The 27,887-nt window shown below is 40.1% G+C and overlaps 2 protein-coding genes across 13 annotated transcripts; one reads left to right on the forward strand and one right to left on the reverse strand.

Annotated features, from left to right (window-relative positions):
- Positions 1-3,396, reverse strand: tssc4 (tumor suppressing subtransferable candidate 4). Of its 8 annotated transcripts, none has more exons than XM_023793901.2 (4): positions 3,261-3,396; positions 2,790-2,916; positions 1,633-1,705; positions 1-1,354 (listed from the first exon to the last, which is right to left on the reverse strand). In XM_023793901.2, exon 4 carries the CDS (start codon positions 1,283-1,285, stop codon positions 353-355), a length of 933 nt encoding a protein of 310 aa, XP_023649669.2. In that variant the 5' UTR covers positions 1,286-1,354; positions 1,633-1,705; positions 2,790-2,916; positions 3,261-3,396; the 3' UTR covers positions 1-352. The 8 variants fall into 8 exon arrangements, with proteins under 8 accessions (XP_023649669.2, XP_023649665.2, XP_023649670.2 ...); XM_023793897.2 differs by having other exon boundaries at positions 2,773-2,916; XM_023793902.2 differs by having other exon boundaries at positions 3,235-3,283.
- Positions 3,397-4,588: 1,192 nt separating this feature from the next.
- LOC111834514 (anoctamin-5) lies at positions 4,589-27,824 on the forward strand. Of its 5 annotated transcripts, XM_023793879.2 has the most exons (21): positions 4,596-4,897; positions 13,306-13,373; positions 13,758-13,805; positions 14,785-14,898; positions 16,331-16,396; positions 16,927-17,211; positions 17,470-17,577; positions 18,026-18,135; positions 18,410-18,544; positions 19,232-19,337; positions 19,562-19,622; positions 20,053-20,204; positions 20,643-20,717; positions 20,836-21,064; positions 21,278-21,456; positions 21,678-21,775; positions 22,295-22,422; positions 23,460-23,665; positions 24,310-24,509; positions 24,748-24,853; positions 25,818-27,824. In XM_023793879.2, the coding sequence occupies exons 1-21, from the start codon at positions 4,831-4,833 to the stop codon at positions 26,115-26,117; spliced, it is 2,841 nt and encodes a 946-aa protein (XP_023649647.2). In that variant the 5' UTR covers positions 4,596-4,830; the 3' UTR covers positions 26,118-27,824. The 5 variants fall into 5 exon arrangements, with proteins under 5 accessions (XP_023649652.2, XP_023649647.2, XP_023649648.2 ...); XM_023793880.2 differs by lacking the exon at positions 13,758-13,805; XM_023793884.2 differs by lacking the exons at positions 24,748-24,853; positions 25,818-27,824 and having other exon boundaries at positions 4,589-4,897; positions 24,287-24,487.
- Positions 27,825-27,887: the final 63 nt, after the last annotated feature.

Below are 27,887 nucleotides of genomic sequence, written 5' to 3' on the forward strand. Positions count from 1 at the left end.
TGAACGGTACTTTGTTTATTGAAGAGCAGTTGTCATTTTTAAAATACACACTCAATGTAAGCTGAGAGGTAACAAACACCTCGAAAAAAAAATCCTATCCCAACATTTAATATCTGATATCGAATTTCTTTTATTACTAATGAGAAAAATGTCTAACACTATAAATGAAGGCTAGCACACCAGAACATACTGCATTACATAATAAAGAGGACCAATGACAGACTTTGCAGGACAATATAGAGGACTCCATTATCTACTCAGTCTACTTATGCGAGAGACTATGAACCTTTAGAAACAAAGGGCAGGAATTTAACAGCTTCATTAACAATAATTGACAGTTAGCATGCAATGTTCAGTGATCATCATCATCCTTTTCAGAAATTCTGCGAAAATTCTTCCGATTGACCTTCCGACTGATGTTAAAACCTACAGCAAGCGAGTGGTGCTGCTCTGGATCTCTCTCAGCAGTTTCAGACTCCCTCTTCCTCTTCCTCTTCCCTTCCACGGAGCCTGGATGGACACACTCTTCCTCTGTCGGTAGGTCTTCCAGATGGCACAGGCCCACTGCCTTCTTCATCTCCTCTCCACATTTGCGCCCCGGCTGTCTCTCACTCGTCTGACCGGGCCGAGAAAATACTATTTTGCCTTCAGAACTACTGGAGTGCTCCTGGTTGAATGCCAGAGAAAAGGGTTTCTGGGCATCGCCTCCCAGGGGCCCCTGCCTCTGCTTCCGTAGACTCTGGATGTACTCCTGTGCTACTTGGCTGTTCCTGCTGTTGCTCGTCTCAGGCACATCCTCCAGGCTGTACTTGGTCCAGCGTTCTGGATGGGCCACATAGTCAGGCACGCCCTTGGACGATGGAAGCACTGGGGCTTGCTTGTTGGACAACACGCCACCTTTCTCTCCATCCTTCTTTGGAGGTGGGAGTATAGGCCGTACGAAGGGTCCATCGATGATGTTGTCCTCCCCCAAGCCTGGGGTGGCTATCTTAGCGGCACTCTCTAGGCAGTCAAAGATGCTGTGGCTACGGGCTGAGAAACCGACGCCGGCCCCCTTCAGCTGGAAGAGCGGCTCCTGGAGACTGGAATCTGTATGTTCTTTGGGGTCGTCCCCATCTGAAGAATCTTCACCAGAAGACAGATCTTCAACTTCAGCATCAAACGGGATGGTTGGGTCTTCGGGATCAGAGTCACTCAGGGAGACCGAGTCAGAAGGCTCAGCAATGGAATCTCTGTTGGAAAGTTTAGCAGGAGCGCCATCCTCATGATCTTCACGGTCGCACATGGTCTATGGGTCAGTGTCTGTTGTAACAGCTGAAGACAGGGACTTCCACACATCCAATGAATTCACAGCCTGATAGAGCATGATTCAGGGAGAATGAATATTGTTTCACTAATTAGATTGCATATACACACAATTACATCAATGCACATGAAATTGTTATATCAATTTACAAGCATTCAATGTAAACCAACCAATAAGATGATAAGCTCCAGTATGAAAGAAGCCACTGTTAAACAGTTGTAAACATCAAAACTCCATTTTCAAGCAAGACAACTAACATTTAATGCACCAAAAAGTTCCTAAATGGAATTCCCTCATATCATGTCTGGGGAAAGCCAGCTACTCACATTAGTCTGGGACTGGACTAATTTCCCAGTCTCTGGATCGGTGAGGATTACCAGTGTCTGCAGCTCCTTTACACTGGTGAAGAATAAAAAAGGTATGCATTACTGTGCCAAAGCAAAGATTTCTATTCAGGCAACAATCTCATTCTGAGCAGCACAACTCAACGATTTGTTAATTTAAGGAAATTCTGGACATCATTTCCCCCTTTGTTTACAGGTTTCAAAATGAGCGGACATCCTAAAATAAATCACTACTCAAACAGGCTGGCTGTGAAGATACAGCCATTGCATCTGGTATCATGGCACAAGTTAGAATTAGAGATGCACCAATTGCAATTGTACTAAGCTAGATTAAGATCAGGCTTTTTCATACCTTCATACTGGAAGGACTTCATAGCGCAGGTGGTTAAAGTTTCACTAAAACATTTTTACTCTATCATAGGAAGAAAACCTTAGTTAGCTTTGCAATTTTTAATGATTATTCCTTTTCAAGGTTAATATAGGTTTAATAATCAGTTTAAAGTTGACCACCGACGTTTCACCGTGTTTTCGTGGTGGTTCCTCCATAGTTTACTTCGGCTTTACATGTATTACAAATTGCAGTCTTTGTCGTCTTCACTCATAGTGAAAAACTTCCACACTAACATGTTAGCGCTGAATGTGAGTAACTACTAGCTGCATCGCTGTCCGTATGACGTGTGGTGCATGCGTAAAACAGACTTGTTCGGTGTCAGAAATACATTAGCCTGACTGGCCAGTCTGCAGTCTGGGCCGAGCATGCGGAAAAGCAGCCGATTCCTGTCCCTGGCCGGTCGATTGGTGCATCTCTAGTTAGAATTCATGTAGCCAGAGTTTAGATATATCCAGTTTAAATCCCAACTGTTATACCACTTACTCATCATTCTGATGAATACTATATATCCCCAGCCTACATCAGGGATTAAAGAGTTATACTTTAATAAGAACTGAGGTTGCATGCATTTTACGGTATTCATACTGTACAAGGGCGCTTGCAAATGTGTTTGAAAACGAGCATATTATATATGTATAACAATACATATGACACTCCCTATCCGAGTCATTTTAAACGAGTTCTGCAAACTGCAGACAGCGTGATGTGGGTGTGTAAGGAGACTATCTTACTGGAAATGAAGACTCACAGGTTCTGGGAGCTGGTGAGGATACCGCACAGCTCAGTAAAAATGGCAGATCTATGACAGTAGATTTGTGCTTCAGCCTCTTCCATCGTGTTGTGCACGCCCTCTGATCAACCTTATTAACCGCTACCTGGGGACACATACAAATTAAGAGCACCGAGTTATTATAGCAATCTTTACCAGTAACACTCATTGCAAAACATAGTTGGTATGTATAACAGAACGGCCAGTTTCCTTAACAGTAATGCAACATACGTTACAATTTTAATTAGCAGGCCTATATATGACACCGAGGACTAACGGGCTCCTCTATTCGCGACTTAATCAACATAAATATTTGTCATAAAAACAGTATGACGCATAATGATAATTATTACACAGAAACACCAGCTGAATATTACATCTAATTGTAAGTACGCCACAGCAAACGTCGTAAAAGTATGCTCACGAACTCTTCCGCGTCTTCCATCTTACCTTCTTTCCCGCTGATGTAGTAGCCGTGTGTGATGCATCATGGGTAATGTATTTCAAATTACAACTATAACACGCTCCCTTAACATGGTATAAATACGTCTTGGTTCGTAGGCCTGTATTTTTTTGTTGCATGGCATTCGACCACATAAAATATCCGCAATATTTTGTCACATTAACTCAAAGGTTAAATACATCGAAATGAAAACACCCACACCGAGTGGTTTTATTGTACATACGTGCACTGTATCATTAGCGTAAGTATCGAAGTAGGCGATGATTGACAGCCAACACTAATTTAATGTATCTAATTTAACGTAAATAGGCCTATCAGGCTACAGCGAAAAGAATTTTAAATTCCACAAAATAGCAAAAATACTGATATAATAGGTCTAATGCCATTAGCAAAAGAAAGCACTTCTTGCCACGATTTTTGGTGTCGCAAAATTCTAACAGCAACTGTGGTGTCGCCCACCTTATTAATAGTTATTATTGTTTTATTCCCTTGAAAAACCACGGGCATTTTTGTTGCATCAAAAAATGGCTTTATTAACCAACATTGGATACAATGTGACAAACATTGGATATGTTCTTCAAAAAGATTAATAACGATTAAGGAACAAGATGTGCACTCCAAAGTCTGAAAATCAAAAAACCATGGAGCAAAATTACATTAACATGTTAATTTAATAGCCAGTAGTCAGTGTTATGCTGATATGGTGAGACAGATTGAGAACTTCTCTGAGATTTGTGCCCCATATATACACTTCTCTATAAACATTTCACTCTGCTTATGGGCTTGTTAGTCCCAATCCAAATTACTGATTCGTACATCAGTTCCTTTATATAAAATCACGACACTAACGACAATTCATTAACGTCTACAGAATTTTCATTGGCAGGTGGAAATAATATCTCACAGAAGAAATGCCTTTTAGAATTTAAGGGCCGTAATACCGTAAGCTGAGGTACAAGAGTTTACCAAGTCTCATTAGGCACCTTCCTGAACAAGGTAAATTTAGTAAAATGGCAGCTAAGATAGTGTGTAAAGCAAGGTGGAAGACAGATCATTTTTGCTTGTAACCACAAAGACTGCTTTCTTAAGATGCCTTTAGCTCTGTATCTTTATCCCAATTCAATTTTCAATTGGTTAATCGATGATGAAAATTTCAGGAGTGATTTCTAGTTGAGAAACTGAAAACACAGATGAGCTGCTCACTATGTCCGATAAAAATGTCATCATACAAGACACCAGCTTTCCAGCTGATTACGATGCTTTTCGCATATAAGTACAGATCCCAATAAACAAGACCTGGTATCATTGTGTCTTAAAGAGATGAACTCTACTGCAAAACCTACTATAACATTTGTATTGACTGTTAGTTTTAAATTCGATGCTGCGCCTACGTCACTCCGCGGTACGTCCTTGTAGTCGGGGCTGTGCATTTTTATGGTGGTGTGGGCGCGACGGGGTGTATCGCAGCTGCAAGATCTGAAAACGGTCGCGGGTTCGCGACGCCAAATAACGGGAACCGGATCCTCGCGTCCTTAAAATCCATACGTTCAAGGCATAATGAACGGACTTCAAGAAAATACCGTTTTAATTGAAATGGAGAATGCGGTAGATTCACATGATGGAGGTAAGCTGACATGTTCCGTGTCGGAGTTTTGGTGATTTTGCCACCAAAATGTTTTTTTATTGTTATTTAACTGTGATTATGGAGAGTTTAAAAATGTTTTTTTTTTTTTTTGGTATTACAAAATTGTGACAGTATTATAAGAAGTTATTTTTGTGGTATTACTAAAACAAAATATTGAACTTTCGACATGTGTTGACTTATTTTAGTCACAAAACATTATTTCAAACATAGTTGTGCTTATAAAACATTATTTAAATGTGCCTATGCATTTCTGACGCCACGATGTGATTTTCCTGTCAACAAGTAGCTTAGAGCTCAGTAATGAGTAAATGACGAAGTATTTTAGCTGGTCTTAGATCAAGTACATCCGTCCAAGGAAATATTGCAAAGGGTAATTTGGAGCAAAGGCAGTGACTCGTGTAGACATACACATGTTTTGTGCTCTTTTCAAGGATTATACGTTACTGCGGTATGACTTGTTGGTACTGGCGTCGATCATTTACCACTACCTCTGTTCGGGATAAACATGCCGCGAACGGCTTCCCCTTAACTTCATTATCACCACCTTTTAAACGCATCACTGTCGTCGTGGTCTAGATTCCTTACCGAATGAGTCTTGCTCTCTGTGCATGCCGAGGACGGCCTCCTAGTCAATGCTACCATTGATATGAAGCCTGCTCCTCTTTGTCTACTGGGGACAAAAAAGCACATGTTTAAATGTGCACCATTTGTTTATTATTATTTCTTAATCGAAACTCAGAGTTGCCTTCTACGTACACTGGTTTGTTTACTGGAATAATTCGAGTTATTTACTTTGATCGAGGACGCTGGGGTTTCAGCTTACAAATTTTGGGTTATGTGGGCGTAGCGTTGTACCACAACTGTATTCACAGCTAATTCTAACTGGATTCGGTATACATTTTTATCTATATTGCCTAACAGTTCATTGCATCATTGATTTAGTATAAATTTCTCTGGTCTGTTTTTGCATCTTTATTAAATTGTCCTAAAAATTGTCCATTTAATACAACTGACTTTCTATAGTTGACTGTTATTTAGGTGTTGTACAAGCTGTGCTTTTAACAGTGTAATAAAATCACTTCATATAAAAGACCACAGGCACAGATGTACTGTATCATAGATTGGTTTTTGTCGGAACAGTCTTTTGCATTAAGAAGGTCCCTGGCTGACTAAGTACTTTTTACTTTGTGGTGTATCAACCAAAACCTTATTAACAGTCATTAACAGGAGGTGTTCAAACACATACAGCCCATATTTGTCTAATCATAAGTTTTACAACTATTTTATTTTTTATTTATTTTTGCTGATTTACCACAGTTTAGACCCCCAAGATGATATGTTAGCTTCCAGTCCACAGGATGACTTTGCATTTGTGGATTAAATGCAGTATTAAGCTCATTGCATCCTGCTCTGGAGCACAAAATGGGTTCAGGGACAGCTGGGAAGGATAAATATAGGCAACACATTTCAGGTGACGGGTGTGACAGTGCTGTGCTGGTGATGACACCAGGCCAGTGAGACATGTGATTGGTCTGCTGTGGAGGGGCATGACACCTGAAACACTGTAGCCTAGGCGCTGATTGTCTTACACATACATGGGCGACACTTTCATTTCGCTGTTAGAGGAACAATCAGTAGAAAAATTTCTCAAGAGCAATTTCTGAGGGGGGCACCAAAGATGATGTCAAAGGTACTGTTGTACTTTTGTTAAATGTATATAGAGGAGACCCTTATTACTATTATAGTACATAATTGACAGGTAAATAACTAAAGATTAGCATGTTCAGATGTTTTAATTATACATTATAAGCTAAAGATTCACCCCCCAGGGTAACAGAATGAACAAGATGCAATCTGGTTACAAAAGTAAATGTGTGTTTTTCTACTGAGTGGTAGAAATAAAGAAACACGTTTGACACATTTGCTGTTTTAAGTGAATGTTTGGAAAGTAGCTACTTACTGTACTAATGGTCAGCCGCCACTGTGCCATGGACACTCGTACTGGACTAATGTGTGTGGTAATAGGATCGGGGATAGCAGGCAGTGGACCAAACCACTGTGAGGGACAGGAGGGAACAAAGTTTTGCAAAACTTAAAAATGCATTGTTTTGCATTTTATAATTTACACACTTGCTTTCAATACATATTATTCTGTCAAATTACATAGTTAGGTTTACAGTAACGTGTGTGTATGTGTATATATATGTGTGTGTATACACACACACACACACACACACATGTATATATATTATGGGTGGGGGCAGTCCTCGTGAAGTGTGAGTCCTGATCCCCCTTTCTCCACCTCGGGATTTATGCTTATGCTTACACATCTGTACTGTATGTGGCAGGGATCAGACAGATAACAGTTCTGAACATCTACAGTTCATATCAGTTTACCCACCTCTCCTCCATGACCAACCATGTTCAAGCACCAACTTGAACTAGATATTATCCTTTATTAAGGCAAATGCTAACAAAAGTTATTTTTTGTTGCATGACGCAGACAAATTTGTTGGTACCCTTCCACAAAAAACACAACTATCTCTGAAATAACTGGAAACTAACAAGTGATCTCGGTACTTCACAATGAGATGGCTACACTTACCAACAGGTAGTTTGGCCCACTCTTCCTGAGCAAACTGCTAAAGTTGTCTCAGGTTTGAAGGGTAGTGGCTCCACACTGCAATTTTCAGACCTTTCCATGTTCGATAGGAGTAAGATCTGGGCTCATGCAGGGCCATTAAAGAATAATCTAATGTTTTTTTTTTTTTCTCAGCCATTCTTAAGTGCTTTTAGCTGTATGTTCTGTATGTTCTGCAACAATATCCTGTTGCAGGACCCTTGACCTGCGACTCAGCTTTCTGTCACTAGGCAGTATGTTTTGCTCCAGGATGCCTTGGTAGTCTTGAGACTTCATTATGCCCTGCACAGTTTAAGGTTCCCTGTGCCAGATGCAGTAAAGCAGCCCCAAAACAAAACCGAGCTCCTCCCTGTTTCACAGTAGGTATGGTGTTCTTTTCTTTTAAAGCTTCATTTTTTCCTTCTGTAATCATAGAGCTGATGTGACTGGCCAAAAAGCTCCAGTTTTGTCTCATGAGTCCAAAGGACATTTTCCGAGAAACTTTGTGGCTTGTCAACATGCATTTTGGGGAATTATGTGTTTCTGTCACTAGTAGACCCCTCCTGGGTCTTATTCCATGGAGCCCATTATTGTTCAAAATGCAACAGATGTTGTTTTCAGAAAATGACGTACCTTGACCTTTGAGCTCAGCTTGAATGGTTTTTGATAGTTTCCTTAGCTGCACTATCCTTCTGATCAACCTGGTGTTGCATTTCCTCTTGTGTTCACATCCTGGGCGGCTGGCTATAGTCCTATGGTCACAGGAACATGAAGCTGCGTGAATATGGTCTTATAGCCTTTACCTTTAACGTGGTTATGTATAATCTTTCTTAGCTCCTCTGACAGCTCTCCTTTACTTCCTTTGGTCCATGTTCAGTATGATACCAAACAACACAATAGCATGTTCTTTCCCTTTAAATACACTGAATGACTTTTGAAAAGCTTGAAGGCACCTGTTTTGCCAATTAAGGTTAAATGCTTAGACGCAAGGATATATTTCCTCTTTTGGGGTACCAACAAATCTGTCCATACTATTTTAGCATATTTTTGTGAAATAAACAATAAATCTTTTTTTTTTCACAATTTTATTGGTTTACTCTATCACATACTAGTCATGCAGGTATACAATAGACAATTGTTTTTAATTGAATCACTTTTCAGGAGAAATGAAGCATGTAATGAGTTGTACCCAATGTAATGAGCTGTAAGGGTACCAACAAACTTGCCCATGTCTGTATGTATAAAATTAATCATTAAATGAATGGCAGGGTTCCCAGGCCTGTATTCTTATCATTCAGTGAACATATATCTTTGTAGGTGTTATTTTTCACTGTCCGCTAACTTAAATGCATTTGATGAGATTTTAACAAAATTTCACCTAAGTGAGGAGCTGTCAACACGGGTTCAGTGAACGCAAACAGTGTGCTGTTTTCCTTCTGGCTGATCCGGTTTGTGTCATGATTCTGTTATAGCCATTTGATGCCGTTCATGCAGTTTTAATTAAAGCAGATGAAGAGGTACTTCGTCCAACAAATGAAGCAGCACGACTAAAAAATGCAAGTAAACTTGTATTGACAGTTTTAAAGTTGTTACCAGGCTTGGGTGGTATTACAGTAATGTACTGCGTTATTTTGAAATCTTGGCAACAAAATTAGCTGGACACCCCCCCCAATCAGTGAATTTTATCACAAAGATTTCAAGCATTGCTTTTGAATGTACTGTCAAAATACATCAAATGGATCTTGGCTTCTATGCCACTTTGTCTGTACACCCTGTAAAATTTTCATTACAACTGTGACTTAAAAAATTCCACTTGATGTTTTTCAAATAAAACATTTGCACTTTAAACCCTGTGTGTTTGCCTAGCTGATTAGTTGGTTGCTGGATCACATGATTAATTATCAAAGTAATTGTTTTTGCAGCCCTGCTTACAGCAGCAGGTCTGTATGTATGTCGCAATTCAATTCTACAATAATGTTTGCTCAAATGACAGTTGTATTGTTCATCTAATATTTTTTGGAATACTGTTTAACTGTAAGTAGTGTTAATGTTATAAGTATTGTGAGTATACCAACCATTGGACAAAATTTTTTTCAATGCCTTGCTTGAATTACTTATATTACAGTATTTTGCAGGATGTTCTAACAGTTACTACTGCTGAATAAAGTTTTTGGAACGTTAGTCTGTGCAGAGTAGTACTGTATGTCTGAGAAATGTACTGAAAATTAGAGCTTCACAAAGAACATGCAGTTTAGGTGTCCATTCGCAGGCAGACGTTGTAATCAGTGGTATTGCACTGTTGAAAGCCCAGAGATTTTTTTTCATATGAAATGGCAGGACAGCATGGCTCTCACTTCCCCATTCACATACATTTAGTGTGTTTGGTTTGTTTGAACTCCTTGTACTTTCTTCTCTACGTACAGCAAGCAGCGGTTCATTTGGTTCATTTGTGGTGTGAACTGTGATCCGACTTCAGTCCGACCCAACTACCAGGTGTATTCTGAGAGTTTGTGCTAAAGACTCCCGTAGGCCGGTGTGCTTTGCAGAAATGAACCGAGGTCTTACTTGGTCTAGCTGTGCGATATGTTGGCTTCTTGAAATGTGGGCAGATGACTACGTCTGTCAGCTTCTAAAAACAACTCCTAAAAACTGAAGTTTTCAAAATGTTCAATCAATGGCTGGAGGAGAGGGAAAAACAGTACAAGTTTACAAACTCCCTAAGAATACATGTTATATGTTGTCTTCTCACTCCTAATTGAGCTGCAAGTGAGAGTTCAAACACCTCTCCTAAAATAGTCACGTTCAGCTATATATCCCTTCCAGCATGGCTTTGAGATGTTTCTAATATCTCTTTTCTGCTTTAGCACTACATAATTAAATTTTTTGGTCCTGTTTTGTTTAATGTTGTATATTATTGTCTGATGCTTCTTGTTGATGAGCCTAATCTGGTCCCCCAACCTGCTTTATATGTAGCATGGCATTAAATAGTGTCTAGGCCAAACACAGGAGCAGGTGTTGTAGCCATCTCAGGTCACCGACTCAAATCCCACCCCTGGGGAAGCTTCCTATAACATCATTTGTATATCTGCCGCGCAGAGTCGATTAGGAAATTAGATGATCTTTTCTAAAGGATGTGACTGAGTGAACATGCCTGAAACCTATCCTTGACTTCCCTTTGTGGTATGTACAGAAGTGCAGAGAGGCATCCTTTATGGCATTTGTTACAACAGCCAAGATATTATTCCCGCTCCTGGTAATGACAGTTATTTGATGCTTTGAATTCCCTTTTATTACTATATTACTATATATTTTCAGTAGTATTTTCAGTATTTTTCCACCACACTAGTTATGTAATCACAAAACTTTCACTACCATCCTGTATGGTTGTTCCTCACTCCCCAGTAATGTTTGAAGGGAATATCAAACTACAAACTTTCAGATTTTATAATGGCTGGATTATAAGCTATGGTCACTCTTTTTTGTTAAATGCGCCCACCATAAAAAATGGTTTTGCAATCAAGCAGAACTTCTGCTTGGTTGTCATGGTGTATCTGCTTGGAAACAGCTCTTTTCCTGATTTCTGCAGTGTGCTGTAGTAGACTCTATACTACTAATCAATTACTTTAGCTTAATAATATGATTGTGCATCACCTTACTTATATCACTGGACACAAACTGTTAATGGTAGCTCGTTCAGTAGCTTGTTGTGTCAAACACTACAAACAATACAAAGCTAAGGAGGGTGGCTCTGTACAAGGAGGGATCACTGCACAGTATTGTGCACATAAATGAGAAGTATATTACATCATATAGTACATAACAGTGCATACAGTATGGATTTTCATTTATCTTCTGATTAAGCTGGGGGGGGGGCTTTAGGTTTATGGCTGAAATGTCGTAATATTTTTGGTTAAAATCACAATCCATGATATACAGTACCAGTCAAAAGTTGATACGCCAGATGTCCCATCCCATGATATTGACTCATTATAGAAAAAGTACATTTTAATTTTATTAAATCCTGAAGTTTCAAAAGTTGAGTACAAATGAACATTTATCACCTCAGTCAATAACTGTGCACTTAAGAACAATACTCAGTCAATATGAACAAATAACAACAGGGCTGGGTATTGACACAGACGGACGGACACTGACAGGATTCATGGTGTCCATGTGTTTCTTTTAATGACAGCAGTCAATATAACAAGTGAACTAAACATCAGAACATTTTTTTTATGACCGTTAACCACAAAGTGTGCAGCTTTTGTCACTGCGGTGTATCTTTCTGGGCTAGTGGAAGAACATTTCTAGAGCATCTTGATATGGGAAGTCAGAAACATCTGGCCCATTTATTGAGATCCGCATGCAGGCTGCAAGATGGTCTCCTTGCAACCTATTGCGGATGTTTGTCTTGACCTGCAAATACATTAACTGTTAGGCTTTAAAAGTGATAGTTTAAAGCAGACAATTCCATTGCGAAACGTATTTATAATTTAAAAAACCGCAGATATTTATGTCTACTTTTCAGGCGGTTGACGCGACATATTTTTCGACGCGCGCTCTCTATCCGCTGGTGGGAGTGTGCTCACCTGTGTGTGCGCGCACGTATTTGTGCGCGCGCGCATCGGGGCGGAACTCCGCCATGCGCGATATAGAGAGCAGAGGAGAATTAGAGGAGACCGTGTAGAGACAAAAATGACAAGCTGTTATGTAAATACGATAAATAACATAAGGCTATTTAGTTTGTTTAATAAAATGACAATGTATAGACGTGTTCTATAGGAAAGGTAACCTTAAATGACTTCTATTGTGATCTGGCGCTATATAGAAAATAAAATTAAATAAAATTTAACTTGACCTTCAAGGGGGGGGCGGGAGGTGCCGTTGGTGGGGCTGGGGACAGTGGCGTGTAGCCAAGTATTTAAAACAATACTGTGCTTAAAATACAAACAGGGTTCACATCCCCAATAGCCACGAGCTTAAAAATATATGTAATGTAGTTCAGTAACTTGTTAGACGGGTCGCTGGGGTAAACCAAATGTTTTTAATAACAAAATAAACCACAAAATCATTTATGGCAGTGCAAAACTTTCACAGTAGAAGTATTTTTTTTATCCATAGCCTAAAAGTCACACTTTTGAAATAAGCTTATGATCTGTTAATATTTCGTGACTGTCAGGATTTAAACCATGTTTATAAATGTAGTACAAATGGTTCAAGAAAAATATGCATTTTATTTTGGGTATGTCCTCTTGTTTTTTTTTTTTTAAATGGGGGGGGGGGGCTTCTATCCGGTCTGGAAGTATTATATCCCTAGGACCTACAGTACTGTAGAAAAATGGGCACTATTATGTTTTCAGCATTTTGGTTTCGAATTGATACTGAAGTATCGGTTCTCGTGGCATCTGTATTCATATGTGTACAGATGTTTGTCTGTGTCTCTCATGGAGATCGGGTATGTGAAAATTACCCAACTTCCCTAAATAAGTAATGTGCCTTCATTATGTTCTGTTTCTTTCTATTGTATTCTGTTGTGTGCTACGTTGCGCACAAATGCTACAATGCTGGAGAGGTTTGCATGAAGTGAAGTGATAAGTGATACGTTTCTGACGTGTTTGTGGACGTGTTTGTGGACGTGTTTGTTTGTTTGACGGGTTTATCCAAGTTTGACGGTTACTGGTATATGCACTTAATGAAAACCTGCCTGATTTCTGTTCAGTTTGCATGGCCAGTCTCTTTTCCAACCCTATCTGTCTCCATCTGGTAGAAGACAACAGTGCAATGAGCCTGACACTGACGTCAAACAGAGAGCCTCGATCAACAGGAAACTCCGATGTAAGACCTACTGCATTTCCTTATTTAATGTGAGCCTCGTGCTCATTTTGTTCAAATGTTAAATATAACATTCTCTCATTATTAGTAATTTTACGGATGCGTGAAACAACTTGTCTGTTTAAATAAACTGCCTTTAAATATAGCTTATATTAAAGCTGCTTTATGAGAATAGAGTTATATGTTGGCTTCATTGCAAGAATTGAGCTGAATACTGGCTTAGAGGCTGCTGAATTTAAATTTAAGGAATTTGTAGCCCATTGTGCACAGGATAGTGGGCGCAAGCCTGTGTCCTGCACAAAACTGTTACAAACTTGACCAATCAGCAGCTCAGATCTATGCAGTTGCATAACATGCAGCATTTGCTAACAACCAATCCCTGCACAGAGTGGAAATGAGACTGAATCTGTCCGTCTTCTGCCTTTGCTGTCTGAGGTAGGTTGTCACAGGAACCACAAATTTTCTGTCTGTCTGTGGGTCCACGTGTGTACATTTATATCCTCCTTTGTCTCTGTCTGTTTATACCAATTAAGTTGTGTGGGCTTATGGTTTTGATTTATCTTAATAATTAATGTTGGATAATTGTCTAAGAACTATTATTTGTTGTCTATAAAAAGGCATTCTCTATTGTGAGTACTGTAAATAGCCTTTGGAAGTTAAACCTCCCCCAAATCATCACAGGTAGACAGTGGAATCCATTTAAGCTGCCTGATTCCCTGGTGTTCATTTATCTGCGGTTAATGAGATTCTCTGTATAACAGCATCATATTACACCATGAGCTGTATTAAGTCGATCTTCAATACAACAGTAGTGTAATACTGGAGCTAAAGTCTCCATGTATGAAGGCATTAGCAGGAATAAAAATAACAAATATACTGAAACTTCATCAATCCTCAATGGGAAACAATACTCATATATGTTGAATTAAACTGAGCTGTGAGACTTGTTTTCAGTGAGACTTGTTTTCAGCTGCTTTCGTTCCTGTTTGAGCAGACTCTGCTAGTGCACGTCAGGAAGATGTGCAGCTGTAAACCACTGATGCGCAAGACACGTGTTGCTTCACCCTTGTGGTTCTGTTAGACTAGCAGCATGAGGCTTCATTGCGAGCTCATGTTCTGTAGCATACAAGACCCCCCTTCCTGCTGTCTCTCAGTCTCTACGCTGTAGTGTTTCAGTTGTGCTCCATGTTCCTTGCTTGGTCCAAGGGTCTGTGGGTGTGTATGCGGCTACATAATATTGGTTCTTCAATACCACAGTGTTGGCTCTGATTCCTTTTTTTCTTTCTGCATGTTTGTCTGTTCCAGCTGCTTTTGAGTTTCGTTGGTTTGGATTTTTATTTGCATTAAAACTGGAAGTAAGATAACAACATGTTTGTGTGTGAATTCTCCTGCTGGTTGGTTTTTCTTCATGCAGACTGAAACAGAAAGGCAGACCCAAGACTCCATCTTCTTCCGAGATGGCATACGTAGAATTGACTTTGTCTTGTCCCATGTGAAGGACCGCAGCGAGGATGGGAACAGGAAACTGGTGAGACTTTCACATCTACCACCGCTACATCAACAGACTATAAATTGGTACAGGAGCATATTTTGCCAAACTGGTGCGAAATGGTGTGCCTGGCCATATACAGTAAATAAAAATGACTGATTTTCAATTGCATTTCTGATATAACCGGTCATTCATCCATCCATGATTATTAAATGCTTATTAAATGTCCTGGGAATTATAGAGGGTAAGGTGAAGCACATCCTGAGTGGGTTGCCAGTCCATTACGACACACACTTTCACAGGCATTAAGACCAACTCACCGGTGTACCAATCTTGTCTGTGTCTGCTATCTCTCTGTGCTGTTCTATAGAGGCATCTTAAGTGTTTTTAATTGGCTAAATCTTGAAAAGTTGGGTGTGACCTTGACTTATGGTGTCTTTCACTTTCATGGTCTCACTATTTTAGAATACATAGTGGCATAGTCATGTGACCCTGTGACTCATCCCCCATTGGTTCATCAAATACTGCGAGGGCAGAAATTTTGTGGGTTTTTTTTTCTTGTTCACAGGTACTTCCTCTTTTGGTTCTCGTGTTACACATTTTTCTGAATTCTGCTTTTCTTGGCAGAAAGAGGGGACTGTCCCCTGGGTGTGTCACAACACAGAAACATTTCTGTCACTTCAGCTTTGGGTGGAGAAGGCATCTGTTGACTGCAGAGGCTAACCTTACGACTATAAAGTGGTGCTTTGCTCACAGAATTATATTCATATATAATTGCAAGGAGCTATTAAAGTTGTAAAGAGTTGCATAATTGTGGGTATAATGCTAGAATGGAGACAGGAATTTACAATGCATGTTAGTTACGAGGTTCAATAGGATACTTAAACTCTGGTGCTGGGGGACCCTGATGCTAGAAGCCTCTTCAAGCATCTACATTGGACTGTTACAAATCTGATCTACATATTGTACCTTAATGTATTTTCCTGTATAAAACATCCATCCATCTTCTGAACTATTATCCTGAGCAGGATCATACCAGACAACCAGACAGCATAGGGCACAAGGCTAGGGAACACTCCGGACAGGAACAAAGGTGGGATTCAAACCTCCGACCCTGGAAATGTGAGGCAACACTACAGCCCACTCTGTCAGTGCTGTGTGACAGTTGTACAAATTATGTATTCAACCTGGGTATCAGTGCAAGTTGTATTGTTTGGTTTTTGTACCTGTTGACTAGTAATAGTCACTTTATTGAGTGTTTAAGTACTTCATATGTAGTGGTGCAGTACTGTTTCTACACGTAGCTTAAGAAAGGCTGTAAAATATACTTAGGAAAAGTTGTGTGCAAAACATCTCAAATATAATAAAAGAATGAGCCTACCTCACAGCTTTAAATGAAATTAGTTACGATGCCTCTTTGAAGGTGCTGGTCAGTGTTAAAACCTTATGGAACTCATATGTGTGTCTCTAGGATTGGAGGAGGAAGTTCGAGGCCAATTTGATGGAAGAAGGACTGGAGCTGGAGAAAGAGGAATCTGTATGATGAAACATGTAACATTTTTGTTAGATTAGTGTACTTTTGAATGTATTTTTCAACTCAACCTAACTCAATCTGTCTGTACATTAAGGGTTTTTTGAGGCAAGAAATCTATAAATATTCACTTGTTACTTTACCATTATGAGTATTGCTAAAAACAAATTGGGATTAATATTATAGCTTCCTATGAACCAACAGAACATGTAGAGCAGGGGTTCTAGCCTGGTTACTGCAACTGGTTTAGCTTCAGAACCCAAATTACAGCCTACACTAGTTTAGAAATACTTTGAGGATGTATATAGGGTATTCAAATTCAAAATAACTTTATTTGACCCCGAGGGGCAATTATAGGCACACAGGGCAGTTGAACAAGGACACAGTGACATAAAGTGCAACAGTATTCGGAAGATGCTGTATGATATATGATGGAAAACTGTTTGCATTAGATACCTGTACAGTTATGCAAGAATGCTAAGCATCAGAGAAGAAGTATAATTCATTCATGAGTAATTCACCTTTGATCTTCCCAGCCTGATAATGAAAGAAAAGTCTTCTTTGTGAAGATCCATGCCCCCTGGAATGTTTTAACCAAGTATGCTGACAAGCTGAAGGTCAAGGTGCCCTTTGATGTCAGTGACACCCCCAGCCCCAAAGACACCACCTTTGAGTGGCTTGTCAAGCCCTTCCGTTTGCCACATGACGTCATGGAGCCCCAGCCTGATTATTTTACTGCCACTTTTGACAAGGAGAAGACTGACTTCTTCATCAACTCGAAGGAGAAGACCTCCTTCACCCCATCCACTCGCAACAGGATCGTGAGTTTCTGTTCTCCCCTTGCACTGCATTCAGATATGCACTCCCAATATGATGAAGTTACTTTTAAATGTATTTCAATGGCTTTTGTGGACTCTGACTTAGAATAACTAAATATTCCATGTATTCTCAGACCTGAAGTCTACATTTAAATTTTGATTGTTTAAATGCCTATTACCAAGCCAGGTGGTGATTTAGTTAGTCCTAATCACAGTGTAACCGATTGTTCTGATATCATTGACTGACTCTGTCCTGCACAGGTTTACTACATCTTGTCACACTGCTCATACTCAGTGGAGAAGGAAATGAAGGGCATTAAGCGGTTGCTAAGCAACGGCACCTACACTGCTGCATTCCCGCTTCATGACGTAAGGGTCTCCCCATTAGCTATCTGCTAGCCAAGACTTTGTCTGCTCGAAAGCTGCACCACTGGTGTGCCACTGGTTTTATGGCTTTTCTGTGCAAATAGAGGGTGCTGGAAATGATCACGAGTCAGATTTGCTGCAAGGTTCTATCTGAATTTGTTGTATTGCAGCATAATTGATACCTAGGAAGGCTTGGTCGGGCTCATTATCTGAATGTATAGATTGATTAATCAGACTTGTATATATCAGTCATCTTCTGCCTGAATAAATATCACTTGTACGAAAGTAAAAGAGTATGCTTCATTGTAGCCAAAGTAAATGCAAATATCAGTTCTGATAAGGTGATGCATCCAGAGCCCATTGAGCCCACATTTCTGTCAGCTGGGCAATGTTGGGGAGATGTGGGCACTGGAAGAAAAAGGCCACAAATGATTTATAATTCTCCAAACAGTGCCAATACTGGCTGAAAATGGAAGAGAGTGAGAATGAGAGGTACAGCCTGTACCAGAACTGGGCTCGGTTCCTCGCCTTCTACAAGGAGCAGCCTCTCAACCTCATCAGGTAAAGAACTTCCATCAATGGAGATAATTAGTAACCATATATCAACTGTATACTGTACGATATAATGTAATGACATTCCATCGGCAAGGATGCTATTAACACAGTGTTTCCCAGTCTGGTCCTTGACCCACAGACGGTCCATGTTTTTGCTCCTCGGCAGCTCAGAGGGAGCGAAAATGTTGACTGACTGTGGATCCCTGTGGACCAGATTAGGAAACACTATATTACCATACTGGGCATAGAATGGAAATCATGTGTTTGTTGGTAATAACAGGAAGTACTATGGAGAAAAAATCGGCCTCTACTTTGCCTGGTTGGGCTTCTACACAGAGATGCTGATGTATGCTGCGGTGATTGGCCTCCTCTGCTTCCTCTATGGCATCTTTACCTACCACCAGAATGTATGGAGGTATGAACTGCACAGATGGGCCATTCTTCTCAGAAATACTCAGTACTTTCTTACTGTTCATAACAATGATTCTTCATGGTCTCTGGGCACTTGGGTAACTGGTGAGCATTTGGAAATTAAGCCAGTGTTCTGGGGAAAAGGCATTTAAAGCAGAATCGGGGAGGATATGAGGAGCCAAGAAACTTAGCACTATGTTTTGCTGACCTTTGTTTTCTTTGAATGATGCTCAGAAAGAGAACAAATTGTCATAATTGTAGTACAATTAGCTTTTTAGGATTCACAAAGCTAACCAATATGCTGTGTGAACCCACACAGGAATCATGTACATCAGTGTTTTCCAACCCAGTCCTCAGAGACCCCCAGGCAGTTTACATTTTGTCTCCCTCCCAGCTGCCAGCCAGTCAAGATCATTGAATACCAAGTACCTGGTACCTGGAGTTGGGACGGAGTAAAATGTGGACTGTCTGTGGGTCCCCAAGGACTGGCTTGAGAAACACTGATTTACACCATTTTGTGGAAGTTCACATAAAACAACTAAAAAATTTGCCTTTCTTAATTTCAATATGTACTCAGAAATCTACATTACGGTTTATAAAATAGGCCCATTAAATGTGGGATGGTTCTCCATAGTTCACCTCTTGTTTATTGGTTCTTTGCTTGGTAAGTGTTTTCTGTAACCACCTGCAGTAAGGAGATCTGTGACCCAGAGATTGGAGGCTCCATAATAATGTGCCCACTGTGTGATGAATTATGTGGCTACTGGAAGCTCAACTCTACCTGCAGCTCCTCTTGGGTGAGGGATCCGCTTCAGAATACTTTGCTGGTTAACAGGTGGTGGTCTGGAAGTATTATTTAAATCTCTATCACTTCTCATGCATTTTTTAAAATAAATTTTGCTGCATGGTTATTATGGTTAGAAAACCAATGGTTTGTTCCCATGTGCCTCAGTGTTTTGTTTATGATTTAAGTGTTTCTTCTGTACTCTGCTCTGGACTTTACCTGTCTCTTCTTTTTAAGCAATCACACGTGTTTGACAACGCTGGAACTGTGTTCTTTGCTATATTCATGGGCATTTGGGGTAAGATACTGATTTTATTGTCAGCCATGCATTAATTTCAAAAGACAGTATGCGACAGTTATATTTCTGGTACAGATTTAGGCTGGAGGGTCTAACACAGGGGACCTCCACCTGAACCTTGAGAGCTACTGGTATTTATCTGACAACACGTGTGGCTCATCAGAAGCCAGGTAGAATAGAAAACCTACTAGACAGTAGCAATCCAGGCCTGGAGCTGGAAACCCCTGGTCTAACATTATAATAGATTATATGAACATAAGGCTTTTCAATTTCCTTATTCATTTGGATATTTAATATATATATAGTATTGGTTAGTTGTGACTTTTAGGGTTACATGACAACTAGAATTTATAGGTCCTCATACCTTTGTTACTCATGCATAGCAAAGATTGTGGAAGCCTGTGTGTGACCCGGTGGCTCTCTGGCACAGTGACCCTCTACCTGGAGTTCTGGAAGCGCCGGCAGGCCAGGCTAGCCTATGAATGGGACCTGGTGGACTTTGAAGAGGAGCAGCAGTTGCTCCAGCTCCGTCCTGAATATGAGACCAAATGCACCAAGATGCGAACGAACTACATCACTATGGTACTGCTACTCAGATGTTACTCTGGGGAGGGTAACACTTACTGTACAACATCTCTCAAGAAGTCTAAGCATGCCTGTAGATTGGAGGGTCATGCCTACTGGGTTGCATCGCCCAGGTGCTGATCCCCAGTTTGTAGTCTGAAAAATTTGATGAGTCATGCAGTTTGGAAAGTACTGACTACTTAATTGTTAACATGATAACACTTAAAAAGGAACAGTGTAGTGACACACAAATATGAGGAAATGTATCAAGTTAAAAAAAAATCTTTTTTATAGTTAAGTTTCTTTGAAAGGCAACTTCAAATTTATTGCAGTTACAGTATTTCACACTGGGATTTTTCACAACTGGGAATTTTTCCAGAACCGAATGCTTAGAGTTACCGAGCTAGAAAAAATATAGCATCTTTAAGTTGTGACCAGCTTGTGTTTGTGTTGTAGGAGATGGAGCCCTACCTTCCCCTAACCAAAAAATGCACTCTCACCTTCCTGTCATCAGCTACTGTGCTCTTCTGGGTGAGTATATCTCTATCCTTCGCTCGCCTCACTTATCATCTGTGGCTATACGTACTACATATGTTATTTTGTTTATTGCTGATCGTCTGCTCATTAGCTTGTTCATTCTCCACTCCAGATTGCCCTAATCATCATCTGTGTCATTGGAGTGATTGCTTACCGGCTGGCAGCATATGCCGCCTTCGCCAGCATCATGGATAACGGAGAAACCAAAAACCTGCAGTTTGTGGGCCCCTTCCTAACCCCACAGCTGGCCACCTCTATCACCGCCTCCTGCATCAACTTCGTCATCATCATGATCCTCAACGTGTTGTATGAGCGTGTGGCTATCTGCATTACTGACAGAGGTGAGGGGACAGCAGGTCCTATTCATCTCTCTGTTCTTACTCAGGAAGGCACAAATAATAATTTATCTTCCAGTTACATGTCCAGTACAAAAGCAGTAACAACAAATAAAAATACTACTATTATTATTATCTATAATAATAATAATAATGTTCATTACATGTTTAAGCACAGCAGCAATGCATGCCTTCAATTCCTTCATTGCATTTCCACAGAGATACCAAAGACTCATCTGGAATATGAAAACAGACTGACGATGAAGATGTTCCTTTTCCAGTTTGTGAACTTTTACTCCTCCTGCTTTTACGTGGCTTTCTTCAAGGGGAAGTTTGTGGGCTACCCCGGAAACTACACCTACATGTTTGGCAGCTTAGTCGGGCTGAGGAATGAAGAGGTAGAGCCACATTCTTATTTCATCGTCCTGATTCATTGGCTTAATGCAGAAGAAATCTATCATTCAAATGCAATATCAGTTTGGAAACAACTGTTAAATATGACATGCCTGAATAAAGCTCCATAATTTAAAGTAATATATAGAACCAATATATTGCTTATTAAGTACAAGATTGTAGGCGTTTATTTTTAATGGTTACCTGTCCCCCCCCCAATGTACAGTGTGGGCCAGGAGGGTGCCTAACAGAACTCACTACCCAGCTGGTTATCATCATGGGGGGCAAGCAGCTATGGGGCAACATACAGGAGGTTCTAGTGCCGTGAGTAACAGTGCTGAGTCCCGCATCCAAGCTACTAATCACCTGCTAATACTTTACTTAAGGCCATGTTTTTAGTCATTTATAAACACATTCATAACAAATAATAATGCATTCATAAAGCGTTATAAACATGGCTATAAATATTTATCAAAAGGCATAGCACATTATAGCATGCATGTTTATTATGCATTTTGAATGCTTGAACAAGAGGTTTCCTATGAATGCTGTTACGTGAGAATAACCAGCCTGCAGCCTTGGACCTACGACCAAATCACAGCCGTGATGTACTAGAGTACAAGCTCACTCCTTCTCGCATGTTATTGCTTAATTATGAAGCTCTCAGGCATATCTGCAAAGGGGCTTATGTAATTCAGATGTTATTCAGCAGAAATATTTAGGGGGCTTCATTTCTGCCTGTGATGCTTGACATCAGCCACCACACAGCTCCTGTTTATTTGATTCTGATTTATTAATCACACTGAATTTGCTGTGACACTGGGAGCTGCTTCATGTCCCCAGGTGGTTACGGAACATGTGGGGCAGCTGGAGGACACGCAGCTCTGGGAAAGCATGTCAGCGGTGGGAGCAGGACCATGACCTGCAGGAGCTCGGCCAGCTAGGCCTCTTCTATGAGTACCTGGAGATGGGTGAGCCATGTTTTCCAAGCTCCAGAACATCAGCATCCTGAGTAAGGCTAGGCGATACATCTGTAAAATGATTAGGGATGGGCCGATCCACATTTTTTCAGTTCCGATCCGATTCCGACACACAACTGTCGATACCGACACAGATTCCGATACAAGAGCTCTTTTTACTTTGTTATACTTTATATATTAATTTTTTTAAGCTAGTAAATACAGATGGAAAAAATGTATGACAAAAAATATTTAATTAGGCTACTACAAACATACATAACGTACTGTTCCACCTTGTTTGTACGTCTTTTTTTAAGTGTTTTTGGGGAATTTGCAGTTCAATATGAATATCTTCAAAGCGAATGCTTAAAATTTTAACACATTTTTTCTCCCATTGGCGACAGCTGTTACTTTTTGTTGCGATCGCAGCCCCTCTTGTATCACAAGCTGCAGCGAGTTCACAAAACAGTCCAAGTTAGCGACTCCCAAATCATCCATTGCTTGCGTGCGCTTTAAGTGGGATTGTCCATTAAACGCTATTCCCACCCCTCAAAACTTTATTTTACAAAGATTGCAAATCGCTGTGCTACTGGTTTCTGTTAAAAGCGTAAAATACTCCCAGATCGTCACGTCTTATCTTACGCTCCTCGTACTGCGAAGGGTATGCGCATGACGTCACAGCAGGCGGAAGTCACTGTACTCACACCCACTGAGTATCAAAAATAACTGAGGGGCAGCGTTAGCGTTCCATTTGAATGCCGCAAAAAGATACATTTAAAATGGGAATGATTGTACAAAAGGCTCCAATTTCGTGTTAAATCTATCATTTATCAAGAAGTAAGTATATATTTCGGAATATATCGGATCGGTGCATCTCTAAAAATAATATTATTGTGATTATAAACATTCATATTGTCATCAATTTGATTATCGTATCGTGATATAGCCTAAACATATGCTGTATATAGCCTTGCATAATTAACAGTTATAATGTTCTTTATGTGTGTGTGTGTGTGTGTGTGATTTATCTCTCTCCCTTGCGGTCGCAGTGATCCAGTTTGGCTTTGTCACGCTCTTCGTGGCTTCCTTCCCACTGGCGCCCCTGCTGGCGCTCCTCAACAACATCGTGGAGGTCCGTGTAGATGCCTGGAAGTTCACCACGCAGCTGCGCAGACCCATGGCTGCCAAAGCGCACAGCATCGGCGCCTGGGAGGAGATCCTTAACGTTGTGGCAGTCCTGTCTGTTGTCACTAATGTGAGTGTTTGTGTGATTGGGAGTGTTTTTTATTCCTGTCTATTCTTCCTAGTAGTGTAGGCTTGATTGTGTGCTATTGGACATTAATAATTTGCAGGTGCTTAACTTTCCTGTAAGGAATCACTTACAGGAACTATTAAATTATCCCTTTTCCCATGTGCTTTATCCATAAATCTTGAATAAGAATGAATTTTATTCCAGTACAAGGAATTTGTTTTGGCGTAATTGGTCATATTAAAGTAAAATAAACATCACATTCATGTAGGATTATAAGCTGTTTAGACATTGAACACTCAGTGTCAAATGCACCTTTTAAGCAAAAAAGTAATCTCATACTAAATTTATCAATTAATTAGGTTTAATTGAATCAGAAACCTGAGTACTGAGTAAGATCTGGAAGTACAAACCATGTGAAACCAGTCTGGGCTGAATTTAGTCTAATTTTTTTGTTATGCATGTCCTTTTATGACTTTGGCAAGCGTTTCTCCCAGTTCCACCCTGGTGATGAACATAGCAGTGTCATGTGTGCCTGACGGTGACCACTTTACTATCTGTGTTCTCGTGGATGCCTGTGTTCTCAGTTGACCATGACTGCATTTGTGGTGCATGGATTCCCTTCAGGACACTGACTTGCATTTGCTCAGGCATTCATCATGGCTTTCACCTCGGACATGATCCCACGCCTGGTGTTTTACTATGCTTCCCACCCCGGTAACAAAGTCGGCATGGAAGGCTACATCAACAACAGCCTGTCTTTCTTCAACATCAGCGACTTCCTTGAGAAAAGCAAACCTAAGTCTGTCGTCAATCCAGAATGGTTCACCAGCAATATCACCTTCTGCAGGTCAGTTCCTTTCTAAGAGGAATTGATATAAATCTGTAACAGAGACAACATTCACACGATTATGGTCAAGAAGCATTTTAATTTCTTTTCTACTTCAGAAATTTGTTTCTATCTTACAATGATGACTTTTCAACAAAGCTAAGTGATACTATACTCAGTAAGGGTCTACAGACGGTTCACACCTACTGTATGTATGACATAAAGGGCCATGTCTGAATTTGAAGATGATTTACTGCAGGTACCGCGATTACCGCTACCCACCAGACCATGAGAGCAAGTACTCCCATTCACTGCAGTTCTGGCACATTCTAGCTGCCAAGCTGGCTTTCATCATCATTATGGAGGTAAGGCTCTTGCTCTGTCATTTTTCCACTGTCTGTTAAACCACATTTATGAATGGTTTTTATTATTTGGATTTTATGCTGTGAAATTACCCGTGTAAATAATCAAACAGTTACATTACACTTATCTAATGATTTTGTTTTTATTGGGCTTTAAACTTTCAATAGTAAGGTTGTATTTTCGTTATTGTTAAGGATTTTTTTAGACAAAGTTATCTGGGCCCATTGACCTGTCAGTCAACTACAGGAGTATTTTGGAGTGACCGATTATTTATGGACCCATTAGCCTCGCTTCCACCAACAATGTGCCGGTGCTGTACTTTTTCCCAATCCGGCATTGGTTCCATGTGTTTCCACCTCAAAAAATGGCCCTGGGCCAGAAAAAAAACCGCTCCAGCATGGCACCACGGAAAAGCTGGGCTCAGAATTTGGCACCTTAACGCCAGCAAACGTGGGACGGACTATCGTGTCCAAACCTTCCTCATTTTGTGAGGAGTATAATATGTTGCAGGTTGAATAAATAAAATATTGTGGTGTTCCGAGTGGCAAAGAGATTATGAGGGGGACTGCAAATTCAGTTTTTAGCAGACTGTTTTATTGCGCGATCACTAAATGGACAGCGGTAAAAGAGTGTGCGAGAGTAAACTCACCTATACACAGACGGGGAGACAAGTGGATACAGGCAATAGAGACAGAGCACAACCAGTCATACTCTGGTTCAGCAAAATAAACCCCAAAAAATGAAATACAGATTAACCTTCACTTTACTTTTGCCACCATCTACGTAACATTTCTGTAACGTACTGTTGTGAACCTGGTGGAAAGGTGGGCAGGTTCTCAAATGGCACCAAAAGTGAGAACCAACGCATCATTGGCACCAGCACCTGCTCCGGGTTGGTGGAAAGGAGGGATTTGTGTCCTTTATGGACTGCAAATTGTGACTGACTAAATCGCTCCCCCTACCCAGCATGTGGTGTTCACTGTGAAGTTCTTCGTGGCCTGGATAATTCCGGATGTACCCAGTGAAGTCAAGATGCGAATTAAACGGGAGCGCTACCTCATCCAGAAGAAACTGCAGAACTATGAGCTAGAGAAACTGAAACAGTTCAGCAAAGCCAGCACCTCCAACCAGGCCCAGACTCCTGGGGGGCAGAGCAGCCTTGATCTGTCCACCATGACCCTCGAAGACATTGAGGGCAGTGAATGCAAACTGCCTGTCAATCCTTGTGATCCCGCAAATGAGAAAGAACTGCAAACCTTCTTGTAATTCCCAGCAAGGCCATCCACTGACTAATGACTTGCCAGCTCCAGTGCCCTTACTTGAAATTGATGGGTGCTGGGGTCTGGGTAAGACAGCAGAGCAGCCTGTAACCGATCTGATAGTACACCATTAAGAGGTGACTGTCACGTTCAAGCAGGTCGTTTTTAGGCAGCAGTCATGATGACTTTGTGGTAGTCATCCTTGATTTGGGCAGTAGGGGTAAGTTTGGTGAGATTTCCTGATAAGTCGAGAAACCATTCTGAGGTGAAAAGCCATAAAAAAGCCTAAACTCACGCACTGCTCATCCTGTTACTCCTGTTACATGGGCATTTGCAGGTGCGTCAAAGATTTGGGAGCATGCTTACTTTTGTAATAACTGGAATGCAAAATGATAACATTTAAAAACTGTGCATATCTTATTTTTCTGAATATTGAAATTCTGTTCAATCCTCATGTTTTATGTCAGTCACTAAACTGAAGTTAAAATTTTTGCCTTTTAAATATTTTTGTCCCAAGTGATATACGTCTAATTTATAGGTTTTCCTGATATTTGTATATAATTTATACAGGTGGATATTAAGTCCTATAAATGAATTCAGAATCTCTTCTGTATGTATGTAGAAAGCAAGGTGACAGCCTTAGTGAGGGGGGACTGACAAGTCATAGCCTTACCTTTTATATTCACTCAGACGATGGCAGTCAGACTTGTCCTGTTCAAAGTGTACTTTATTAAACAAGTATGTGTTTTATTATTTGAACAAGTCTTTCAGGGCTCTTAATACTGTGGTATTTTTATTCCATGTGGTAGATTAGTACATTCAAATGTAAATTAAACTGCGCATGTAAAAAGCATGGTACAGTCCTGTTTAAAGGATAATTGTTATGGAAGAGTCAACCATTGCAACTGATAGTTTGCCCAAGAGAAGATAGCTCTCCACAAAGAATCATAATCAGTTAATCATCAACAGTTTTCTTTGGGCTTAAGCTTTAAAGGAGCAACTATGCAATTTAAAATAAGGCAAATGTTGATTTTAGGTATATAATGTATTAAGTATATAGATGAAATGAGGAGTATTTAAGTAAATTGGACATAGAGTATAACTGAATAAGCAGGAAAACTGAATGTTGAGTAGAAATGGTACTGAGATTTTACTTTTTTAAACTTTGTCTTGAATTTCTTTGATGCGTTTGCATTTTTTATGCTGTTCAGCAATTCCAGGATATTTTTAAACTTCATGGTGCAATACAAAATTATGCTAATACTACAGATGGTGTAAATGTAATTTATAATGCAATTCACCTTAGTATCACCTGGTAAGCATTAAACAACTCACTGCCTAATTATCTAGGAATTTACCAGGAACAAAAACCATCACATACATAGCCCTTCTGTATGTAAATGTTACCCCTGTCCCTTACAACTGAATAGTATATATGTACATCTCCAAAAGTCAGATTGTACTGGGAAGCATGGTTTGCTTTAACCCAATGTTAAACACCTAGTTTGTGTAACACACCAAGATGCATCAAAAGGTATAATGTACTGCGGCCAATGTTATGTGCCTAATTAACTAAATGATTAATTGAAAAGCCTGACAAATTAAATGACTGTTAAACATTCAGTTTGAAAAATGTTCTTTTCCATGGATCTAACAGTGGTGAACTGAAAAAGAATCCAAGAAACCTACAAATAAAAAGTACACATACCTGCAATAGTTCATCTTCATATTTTGTGTTGCATGCAAAAACTAAACCGTGCTTACCGACCACACCAGG

This window comes from Paramormyrops kingsleyae, chromosome 11, assembly GCF_048594095.1.
Source record: "Paramormyrops kingsleyae isolate MSU_618 chromosome 11, PKINGS_0.4, whole genome shotgun sequence".
NCBI lineage: Eukaryota > Metazoa > Chordata > Actinopteri > Osteoglossiformes > Mormyridae > Paramormyrops > Paramormyrops kingsleyae.